This window comes from Hyalella azteca, unplaced genomic scaffold (genome assembly GCF_000764305.2).
Source record: "Hyalella azteca isolate HAZT.00-mixed unplaced genomic scaffold, Hazt_2.0.2 contig16906, whole genome shotgun sequence".
In the NCBI taxonomy this organism is placed as follows: Eukaryota; Metazoa; Arthropoda; class Malacostraca; order Amphipoda; family Hyalellidae; genus Hyalella; species Hyalella azteca.
The window spans coordinates 40,792-51,998 of record NW_025946712.1 but is presented as its reverse complement, the minus strand read 5'-3'; the positions used below and the strand labels follow the sequence as shown (position 1 = coordinate 51,998).

General features: G+C 42.7%; 1 protein-coding gene across 7 annotated transcripts in view; it reads right to left on the bottom strand.

The window, feature by feature from the left end:
- Positions 1–1,706: 1,706 nt before the first annotated feature.
- The window catches only part of LOC108682503 (probable phosphorylase b kinase regulatory subunit beta), a 31,020-nt gene continuing 21,519 nt past the window's right edge, over positions 1,707–11,207 (bottom strand). For all 7 annotated transcript variants that reach the window (XM_018171675.2, XM_047885101.1, XM_047885102.1 and 4 more), the window contains 9 exons: positions 9,736–9,878; positions 9,288–9,420; positions 8,160–8,302; positions 7,491–7,583; positions 6,479–6,588; positions 5,332–5,530; positions 4,857–5,027; positions 4,306–4,413; positions 1,707–3,588 (listed from right to left, as the gene is read on the bottom strand). In XM_018171675.2, the coding sequence (XP_018027164.1) occupies positions 3,361–3,588; positions 4,306–4,413; positions 4,857–5,027; positions 5,332–5,530; positions 6,479–6,588; positions 7,491–7,583; positions 8,160–8,302; positions 9,288–9,420; positions 9,736–9,878 (1,328 nt within the window). In that variant the 3' untranslated portion in view covers positions 1,707–3,360. The remainder of the gene's footprint in view (positions 3,589–4,305; positions 4,414–4,856; positions 5,028–5,331; positions 5,531–6,478; positions 6,589–7,490; positions 7,584–8,159; positions 8,303–9,287; positions 9,421–9,735; positions 9,879–11,207) is intronic.

Here is an 11,207-nt window from a genome sequence, read left to right as displayed (position 1 = left end):
TGTATCTCAGAACCTCAAACTTGGTTCAATTGAATTGCATGTTTTTCACCATGGTCCAGTCGTATATTGCAGAAAAATGTTCTAGCAACCTCTCGCAGTCTGTCCTGTACGTAATAGTCATGAGTACCCTGGTGACTTCGGCGAATGCCGATGTCGGGGCGTGGCTGTGTCGGCGATGTGGATGATGAAGAAAGAGGATAGGTCAAGTACCGTTTCCTGGGGTACTCCGCTTTTCACCCTCGCGCCGATTGATCTCGAGCCTCCGACAACGACAGTTTGTAATCAATCACGTAAGAAGTTGTGGATCAACGCCAATTCACCTCCGACCCTCAGTCGTCTGAGTAACACTCCATTGTAAACTTTGTTAAACGCTTTCGTTGTCTAAATACGCCATGTTCACACCAACCCTTTCTTCCAGCTTGGCCACAATTCGGTGGTGATGCCCCCAGTAACTTGGACAAACTGAAGCGATTTTGCCAGGTATCATATTGTCTTCAGTTGAATAGATCAGCTTCCTCCACGTAATGCACCAACCTCCTGGCAAAGACCTTCTCAAATCCTTGATGATATGCGACGTTGATGTCACCCGGCCAGTAATTTTGTAGTCTGTCTCTTGTCTATAATTTGGAAGTCTGTTTTCTGTAGATAGGGTTCCTAGTACAGATTTTAGGTAACTAGGAACGTTTCCTTCTATCAACGCTGTTTTTCAAAGCAAACGCTGTTTTTCAAAGCCCTGAAGGGACCATCACCCTTCAGGGCACCGACACATTTTTTCAACTACTGCATGGGATCCATTGATTGAAGAAACTATAGGCTAAGATTAAAATGATCTGGGGGTGATACGTTCTCCTCGTTTAGAAGATGCGCGTAGAAATTTGTTGCTTTAAAAAGATGATAGATGACAAGAAATGACCAGCGATGATAGAAAATGTGTTCGACGAGAATGCGTTCTGTTTGTTTCACTTGTAAAAAATCAATAAACAGAAACTGTCATTAACATAGAAAATAGTTGGTGTCTGAAAAAATTGCAGTAGGGCAAAGAGGAAACGGTCAAACGGCTATATTAAAATTCATTAGGCTTAAACCAGATTGAGGAAGATGCATTCCGAAAGATTTCAGTAGAGAAGGCAAACTACTTTTTCTTATTTAACTGCTGGTGTGAGTTCTTATTCATTGCAGAAACACGGAACAACAGTTTTGGTGACTATGAAGAATGTCCTCAGCGGTCGAACTACGCAAATGATTCCTGGCGATGACTCTTGTGAGGCTTGGCGGCAACCAAGCAACAATAAAAAAACCCACGGAAGAATAAATTTCACTCAAGCAATCACTAGGAAAATGAATATAAATATAAACGCCATCCACTCAAAGCGAAAAGTATTGAAACGTTCGAAGATACGGCATTTGAAAGAAAGAAAAAAGATAACTCAGTACTCACTGCAGTGAGTGACAGAGAGCGCATTTTCTCGTCGACGAAAACTTGAGGTCACGGACAGACGGACGGACAGACAGACAGACGGACATGGCGAGCACAATAGTGCATTTTTACCATAAATGAGAAAATGCGCTAAAAATGCGGCAGTCAAGAGGATGGCGGATTGAAACTTAAATTAACCGATCTTGGGGATCTCTTTGTAGCTCCGAAATGGAGTATAAAATAAATGAATGGTTAAATGTAACTACATGAGGTAAAATGAAAGTTCAAATTCTCAGGCGCAAGAAATATTTCATATATACTACATAACCATCACTATAATCAGCTTACTTCTTAACACTATTGTCGAAAACTCAAATCTAAATAAAGGGTTCAAGATTAAGAGGAAAAATTCCCTCATACATAACTGACTTTCACGGGCTATTTTTGTCAGTGACAAAGCTCGGTCTTTCACTATATTCACACACTTAATTGAAATTAAGCAGAGAGAGAGAGAGAGAGCATTTGCAGTGAAAATTGTAGTAGCTGGATTGTCGCAGAGTAAGTAATAAACATCATAATCATAAATTGGCAACAATAACAACGCACGCACTCAATAATCTAATTCGATAGTTAAATTGATAAAAGACGATTATTAAATAACTCGGTATCAATCCTCGACAAATGGCACATTGAACACCTCAAGTCTTAAAAGATGGCCGAGCAGCCCAAGCTCCGAGTCACTGGCAGCGCCAAACAATTGGAGGAGGCAGCACAGCAGGTCTCAGAGCTTCTATTGTAAGATACATTCTCGACCGATGAGCGATCTAACTATTAAATAGATACCTCAGATAATGATCGTTACTGTGAAATTCTCGGGCATTATGAAGAACTTCTGACAGCTTAGCGGCAGGCTCGAAAACAAGAGGTACCAGGGATAAATTATGTGAAGGTCAACTTAGAGTAGCACCTATACAATGACTAGCACAACAGACACGACGCACTGCAGATGAATGCGGGCTTTGCGAGGCTCTGCATTCACAAGTTCGTCGTACGTAGCTTAACGACTTGCTCCAATGTCAAACAGATAAAGAAATTAAAGCGAATATTTAGTTTTGATATGAGCAGCTGTCAATAAAGCTCTTGTAAGATGTCACAACTTCATAGATAAGATTTTTAAATCTAACTACACACCGGTTCATGAATCAACAACTAAAATAAGAAGAAATAAAATCATCTCGCACTGTTGAACACAGAAGATATAGTCTAAAGCGGAGTTAGGCAGGATGCAAGCCAGGGACAAACTGTGAGGCCGAGCAGCCTCGTATTCATGTATATATATTCTATATATTCTAGTGACACGAGCAGCGAAGGGACTTGAAGGAAACTTTGTTCTCCTGAAACTCGTACGTCTCAGTGTACAATGGCTTTAGGCTATTCAAGTTCGAGGGAAAATAACTTCTATGTTAAAATCTAATGAAATAGAAACATTTTTTCTATGAAAATATTTTCTCATACGTTGAGAGTCAGATGGTATGAAAGTAAACGTATGAACATTAGTGAGAACTTGGTTAACTCCGAGACGAGTTTCAAGATAATATTTACTCGATTGAAAAAGTGCAGCATTCTCGACAATTGCCTCAAGTGACATCAAAGCCGCATTCCATAAGAATACTTCACAGCCGGCAACAATAAATTCTAAAGTGAACTCGGTTATTATTAATCACCGGATTTGAGAACGTCTAAGATTTAGTATTAAAGTCAAGCTTGTGACATACAGGCAGGGTGTCAAAGAAGAAGACAGTGGCAATAATTTTGCTCCAACGCTGAATGTACCGAGTAGCTTTTCACGCGATCGTACGGTAGCTCTCAACACGATGAATCCAGCATATTTTACTTCATGTTTCAAAGCACATTAAAACCATCAAGCCTCATAAAGAATCAATTTATGAGACTTTGCAGCCGGCGACCGCACGCTCGACGCCGGTCCTGGTGTCCTTGGCAAGGAGGAGGTTGACGATGGCCCTGGCGAGGCAGCTGTTGAGGGCGGGGCTGCTGGCGTGGTAGACGATGCACACACACGACGACTCGACGCACTTGCATTCCGGACACGTGGCTTTGGCGTCGCCGGTGTTGAAGTAGCTCGCTGTAGTGTAGTCTTCGTCGCGTTGTTCCTGAGAACGTCGAGCAAGAAAGGTAAGTGAAAGAAAGAGTGAAGCTAAATTGCCACAAGAAACACACATTAGTGCATTATAATTATGAACACTAAATTGTCACAGGGTAAACTAGCTATTCATGATAAGACGCCATAATAATAAGGAACTACTTATGTCGTTTGGAGAGCGGAGAAAGTTTCAGTTAATTTAGTTAACTCAATACTAACAGCATTGACGCTCGGTACACGTGCCAAGTTACGGTTACTGTACTCACCTTTCTCATGATGTACTGTACTCGTTATGTACTGTACTCACCTTTCTCATGATGTACTGTACTCATTATGTACTGCACTCATTATGTACTGCACTCATTATGTACTGCACTCATGATGTACTGCACTCATGATGTACTGCACTCATGATGTACTGCACTCATGATGTACTGCACTCCTTATGTACTGTACTCACCTTTCTCATGATGTACTGTACTCACCACTCTTATGATTTACTGCACTCTTCACTCTCATGATTTACTGCACTCACCACTCTCATGATGTACTGTACTCATGATGTACTGCACTCATTATGTACTGCACTCATTATGTACTGCACTCATTATGTACTGCACTCATTATGTACTGCACTCATGATGTACTGCACTCATTATGTACTGTGTACTGCACTCACCACTCTCATGATGTACTGCACTCACCACTCATGATGTACTGCACTCACCACTCTCATGATGTGGGCTGCGTCCCTGACGAGGCTCTCGAGCTTGACGGCCTGGGAGAACTGCAGCTCGGGGTTGCGCTGTAAGATTGTCGCGATGATCCTCAGCGCCTGTAACAGTCAACACATTTTACCTGCCTCATGCAATAGAAAAGTTGCTCTTCATAATTGAACACCTCTGTGAACTACACAAGCTTCTCAGTAGACAACCTACAGATAAAAATAATGATATCATATGGTCATTTGTAAATTTATGACTTCCGTCACATATTGTTTTATTGTGGAAGTATTCCGTGAGTGTTGCGATAGTTAAATCGACGCTCGCCAGAAACCCGGATTGTGGTGAAGTCAAAATATCCCTACAACGTAGATGAGGCAGGGATCGGAGCGATTTAAACTGTCGGTTGGCTTATTATTACAGTATTTTCAAAATTACACGTACTTCACTCCTGCTAATCGCCACTGCAGTTCAAAATTACACGTTCTTCACTCATGCTAAGCCACTGCAGTTTAAGAAGATATGCCTGCAGGGGGAGTTGAATTAGACGGCGTACCTCGGCCACAACTTGGTTGTACTCGGGCACTTGGACGGCGCCGAGGAGCTCCTGTACGGCCTTGGCGAAGGACATCTCCGTGGGGGAGAGCTCACTAATGGTCGGTTGCTGCGGCAGCGTGCGGTCTAGCAGCGACAGACCTCCTGGGGTCTTTTGCAGCACCAGCCAAACCTGCACAACGAGTAAAACATTAATTCATATACATATACCACCACACTTATTCAGATACTCAATACTTTAATTAATGTAACAACTGGTTGATAAATTATACCAAATTAAACATCACTATGCTAATTGGCTATCGCAACGGCTCACATAAAAGAAACTACATGGAAAAACATTGCTGGGTTGTTCGTACGATCAGAAGGTCATCCTAGTTTCCGGTCACTACAGAAAAGAATGCTCTCGTTGCTTAACAGACAAATAATTTCCATGTAATATCAGAGTTTTCTGATTACATTTAATACCTCAATACCTTGTCATAGAAGTTTGCTGGGGTCCTGCCAAGACATCCATTAATGAAGCGCATTTGTCTAGGCGATAGGTCTTCCTGCTCCATGGACAGCACAGCCACCAGCAGCCTGAAGACCTCGTTGGGCGAGAGTTCCTCAAGAGCAACTTCGTTCTTGCCCAGCACCGACTGGTGATAATATTCCATCGCTTGCACCAGCCATCTGAAGACAAGTGCATAAAATAACTGACGCCACATTTGTAGGTTCGCACATTCCGAAGACATTCCATGTAGATTTGTAATAAAGAACATTACTAAAGTATTTTCAAGCACGACTTTCGAAGGGAAAGATACAACACAAATAATTCAAGTAAGAAATTTGAGTAAAGGGGAAATGGTTATAAGCTATCAACAACAAAGGGACTTTCAAAGAGGAAGATATAACACATATACCTTAAAGTAAGAAATTTCATTAAAGAGGAAGATACAACACATATACTTAAAGTAAGAAATTTCATTAAAGAGGAAGATACCTTAAAGTAAGAAATTTCATTAAAGAGGAAGATACAACACATATACTTAAAGTAAGAAATTTCATTAAAGAGGAAGATACAACACATATACTTAACACGTTGACTACGTATTGGTACATATGCGTCCCACGAAATGTATTTCTCCAGGAGGTAGTGGTATATAATTCAGATTGCCCAAAATCGGCCAAATCCGAGAACAAAAAAGGCCGATAACTCAATATATACTAGTTTATTTGTAGGTTCCGCTATAAAAATTCCATTTATTTTCTTTTTGCAGTATTTAAAATTTAATTAGGAAGTACCCCTATCATAAATTTTAGCCGGCCAACGCAATTGAGAAAAACTAAATCACGGAATTTGTCCGGAAAAAATGACCGTCTGGCAACCCTGCTTAAGAAAAAGTACAAAAAATGAAATAATAGTACAAGATGAAGCAATCGTAGTCAACGTGTTAAAGTAAGAAATGTCAATAAAGGAGAAGAGGTTATAAGCTATCAAGACAAACTTTGATAGACGGATTGCTCATAAAATAAGCTACAACACAAATAATTAAAGTAAGAAATGTCAATAAAGGGGAAGAGGTTATAAGTTATCAAGTCAAACTTTGATAGACGGATTGCTCATAAAATGCTACCCACGCGACACGGATGTTGAGGATGCCCTTGAAGAGATGAGGGTGCGCGCCCATGAGTTTACCGCAGTACAGCATCACCTCCTGCTGCAGCACCGCGTGCACCATCATCGACGGCTGCAACACAGAAATATTATTAAAAAAATATAACTCAGTACTCACTGCAGTGAGTGACAGAGAGCGTATTTTCCCGTCGACGAAAACGTGAAGTCCCGGACGGACAGACAGACAGACAGACAGACGGACGGACGGATATGGCGAGCACAATAGTGCATTTTTTTCCATAAATGAGCAAATGCGCTAAAAACATAACATATTTCTTGAGTTTGGATCTTTTGCATGCTCCGTGTGATGAGGTCTGTTCCACAAATGTGCCGTGTTGTGCTCTACTGAAGGGAGACTACGTAGCAAACGTTTAGTAATACAACTTTCCATTGCTTGTGTACGAAATTTATTCTTGTCGAAATCATGTTTCTTTGCTACAAATTAGTTGTTGATGTTAAGCCAAGACAAAGAAACTTTATTATTGACGCCTTGATTACAGTTTATGTCCGCCAGACCATTGAACAACAACATGAATCTACTATCACTGCATTTGAATCGAATGGATGCTTGTGTGGTACATAATTCGTAAAATTGTGGTAGACGAAGGAGAAGAAACAAAGAGAGCAAATATGGTAGCGAGAGATTATTGCGCAAATGGTCGAGCTACAAATGCTCAGTCGTCATGAAAAGCAAAATAATAATTGCCATAGAAGGACTTGAAAATCAAAGTGGAAAATATTTAACATTACACAATGAAAATGTGTTCCCTTAAATATAGAGCTGGTAACGCTGTGCAAACCTTGAGATCCTTGGTGTAGAACAAGTCCTTGAGATCCTTATAAATGCTCAGTCGTCATGAAAAGCAAAATAATAAATGCCCAAAAAAAAAAAAACTTGAAACTGAAAGTGTAAAATATGTAACATTACACAATGAAAATTTGTTCCCTAATTTGAGAGCTGGTTACAATAGAAACCTTGAGATCCTTGGTGTAGAACAGATCGTGCACTTCCCCAGGCTGCACGGGCTTGTCGAGCACCACGACGTTGTTGCCAGACCCAAGCGTCACCTGATAGAAATAGAAACAATAGAATAAAACTAATCTTTCACTTCAAATAACTCATCAAAGAACAAAACTAAAACATGGGAAGCTTTCACTTCCAATAACTCATCAAGGAACAAAACTAAATCCTTGGGAAAACCCAGGCATTCATAGAAAAATTTATAGAAGCTTTTCGACAAAAAAAAGACAGATTTGCAAATATGTGAGAATGAACAATATAAAGGCATTGATGAAAGAAAATTCTACACCCGAAGGCTCAAATGTGTTGAATAAAACGATTAAACAGTCAGACAATTGGAATAATTTTTAGTCAAAACATGAGTGATAATTAAGGAAAAAATAATCTGAGAGAAAGAAACCATTGAAAATAAATTGGAGGAATAGGTGCAGTACACATTGGAATAAGCCACCATTAGGAGTGAAGTGAAGACAATCTGAGGTACGAGGCAGAGTGATGATGTCAACGAACTAAGAGCAACCATAAAATTATTTATAAGAACAACCATAAAGTTAGGCAGCAACCATAAGGTATCAAGTATCACCTGCTTGCCGTAGACCAGCACGGTGGTGATGTAGCATCACCTGCTTGCCGTAGACCAGCACGGTGGTGATGTAGGGTGAGATGGACTCGACTTCCTTGGAGAGCAGCGCCGTGCAGGTGCGTACGACGCTCCATAGTCGCAGCGACGACGCGCTGCCCAGCACCTCGGTGATCTTCTCTGCCACTGTCGGGGAGAGATCATATCAGTACCATTGACTGCATTGTTTATGTTCAATAGTCGGTGTGGGAACACTTCTGAACAATTATCCGGTACAATTATTGACTGCATTGTTTATTGCCACTTCTCTGCCACTGCCGGGGAGAGATCATATTAGTCATGGAGTGTACCATTGGCTGCATTGTTTATTCAAGAGTCAGTATGGGAACGCTTCTGAACAATTATCCGGTACAATTAAGCATTCTCACTTTCGCAGACTAACTCAAAACATTCAAGCTCCTCATGACGGCATATCTGGAGCACAGAACACTTAAGTGACTCAACATTCGAACGCACGAAAGACAGCAGCACACGGCACTCGACCACACGGCGACCACCACAGGACAGCGGCCTCTGCCACCACAGGACAGCGGCCTCTGCCACCATAGGACACCGGCCTCTGCCACCACAGGACACTGGCCTCTGCCACCACAGGACACTGGCCTCTGCCACCACAGGACACCGGCCTCGGCCACCACAGGACACTGGCCTCTGCCACCACAGGACACCGGCCTCTGCCATCACAGGACAGCGGCCTCTGCCATCACAGGACAGCGGCCTCTGCCACCACAGGACACCGGCCTCTGCCACCACAGGACAGCGGCCTCTGCCACCACAGGACACCGGCCTCTGCCACCACAGGACACCGGCCTCTGCCACCACAGGACACCGGCCTCTGCCACCACAGGACACCAGCCTCTATCACCACAGGACACCGGCCTCTGCCACCACAGGACACTGGCCTCTGCCACCACAGGACACCGGCCTCTGCCATCACAGGACACTGGCCCTGTCTCTTATACACATCTAGATGTGTATAAGAGACAGCCACAGGACACTGGCCTCTGCCACCACAGGACACCGGCCTCTGCCACCACAGGACACCGGCCTCTGCCACCACAGGACACCGGCCTCTGCCACCACAGGACACCGGCCTCTGCCACCAACGCACCGGACTGTCCATCGAGCTGGTGGTCAGGTCCCTCCCTGGCGAGGATCATGCCGAGGAGCTGCGTGCGGCCACGCAGCGATGTCACGGAGCGCAACGTCTCCTTCAGCGTCCAAGTGTCGCTGTGCTCCATGTCCTGGCATAAATATTACGTGTTGAAGTTAAGTGATAATACAATATTTAAATAAAGGAATTCTTGTACAGCAACGATGGCATTAAAAATAAACATTACGTGTATCTCTTAAGTGCTAATATTTGGATAAAGGAATTCTCGTAACAGCAAAGTTGGCATTAGAAACAAACATTACGTGTGTCTCTCAGGTGATAATATTTAGATAAAGAAATTCTTGTATGCTGCAGCATCTATAGGCTATATTATCAATTTGATCCTATAGATCAAATAGCAAGCAAGATAATAAGATATTTGCTAATTAGATAGGGCAGCACTAACCCTGAAGTCGGTCTTATTCTCAGCGTAGGCGATGGCCTGAGGCACGTCAGTGAGGGACTGGTAGCCTATAGACGCGTGCTGCAGCTGCTCGAACGCCTGCACGTCCCAGTCCACGTCGCTGTTGCTCATGAAGTCCAGGTGCTCTGCAACGGCATGGGTGTTATTGTCTGTAACGGCATGGGTGTTATTGTCCGTAACAGCATGGGTGTTATTGTCCGTAACAGCATGGGTGTTATTGTCTGTAACGGCATGAGTGTTATTGTTCCTGCAGGTGTTCTGTAACGGCATGAGTGTTATTGTTCCTGCAGGTGTTCTGCAACGGCATGAGTGTTATTGTTCCTGCAGGTGTTCTGTAACGGCATGAGTGTTATTGTTCCTGCAGGTGTTCTGCAACGGCATGAGTGTTATTGTTCCTGCAGGTGTTCTGTAACGGCATGAGTGTTATTGTTCCTGCAGGTGTTCTGCAACGGCATGAGTGTTATTGTTCCTGCAGGTGTTCTGTAACGGCATGAGTGTTATTGTTCCTGNCTGTCTCTTATACACATCTAGATGTGTATAAGAGACAGGTGTTATTGTCTGCAACGGCATGGGTGTTATTGCTCCTGCAGGTGTTCTGCAACGGCATGGGTGTTATTGTCTGCAACGGCATGGGTGTTATTGCTCCTGCAGGTGTTCTGCAACGGCATGGGTGTTATTGTCTGCAACGGCATGGGTGTTATTGTCTGCAACGGCATGGGTGTTATTGTCTGCAACGGCATGGGTGTTATTGCTCCTGCAGGTGCTCTGCAACGGCATGGGTGTTATTGTTCCTAGAGGTGCTCTGCAACAGCGCGAGTCTTTTCGGTATTCCCGCTTGCTCTACTGTAAAAGGTAATTACTAATCTTAATAGCAAGTGATGTGCAACGTACAGTTGGTGACGCTAATAATGCGCTTTACCACGCCAAGTTGATCTAATTCAGTGACCCAAATGATCGGCATATGATGGACCAAAGGCGCATTAGGCAAGGCACATTAAAAAACTAGTCGATCTGCAATACTTAGGACAGATGCTTCATTAAAATTATTATTAATTATTATTTCTAAATTACATGTCCGTAGAATTAGAGATCGGTTTAATGGTTTACACAAAAATGAATACCTACATCAAATTGATGAAGATCTCAGTTTCAATAGAATTTATGCACTTTATATGACAAAAAAAAGACAGGTAACTCCCGAGTCTATTGCATCGCAATCACAAAGGTTATGACAAAATTGAAGAACATGAAACGATAAAACTTTGTAAGCAACGTGGGTTCTTTAGAATGCTGCTATCACCTGAACCGTAAGTACCGAAATTACAAAAAGCTTGGGCCCCTTATAACATGTTACTGAGTAACAAAGTGGTAGCCAATGAGCAAGACGCGGCCTATCTGACATTACAGCACTGCGGTGATGCCACCAGCTTAGATAACAACGAGATAAAAAAATA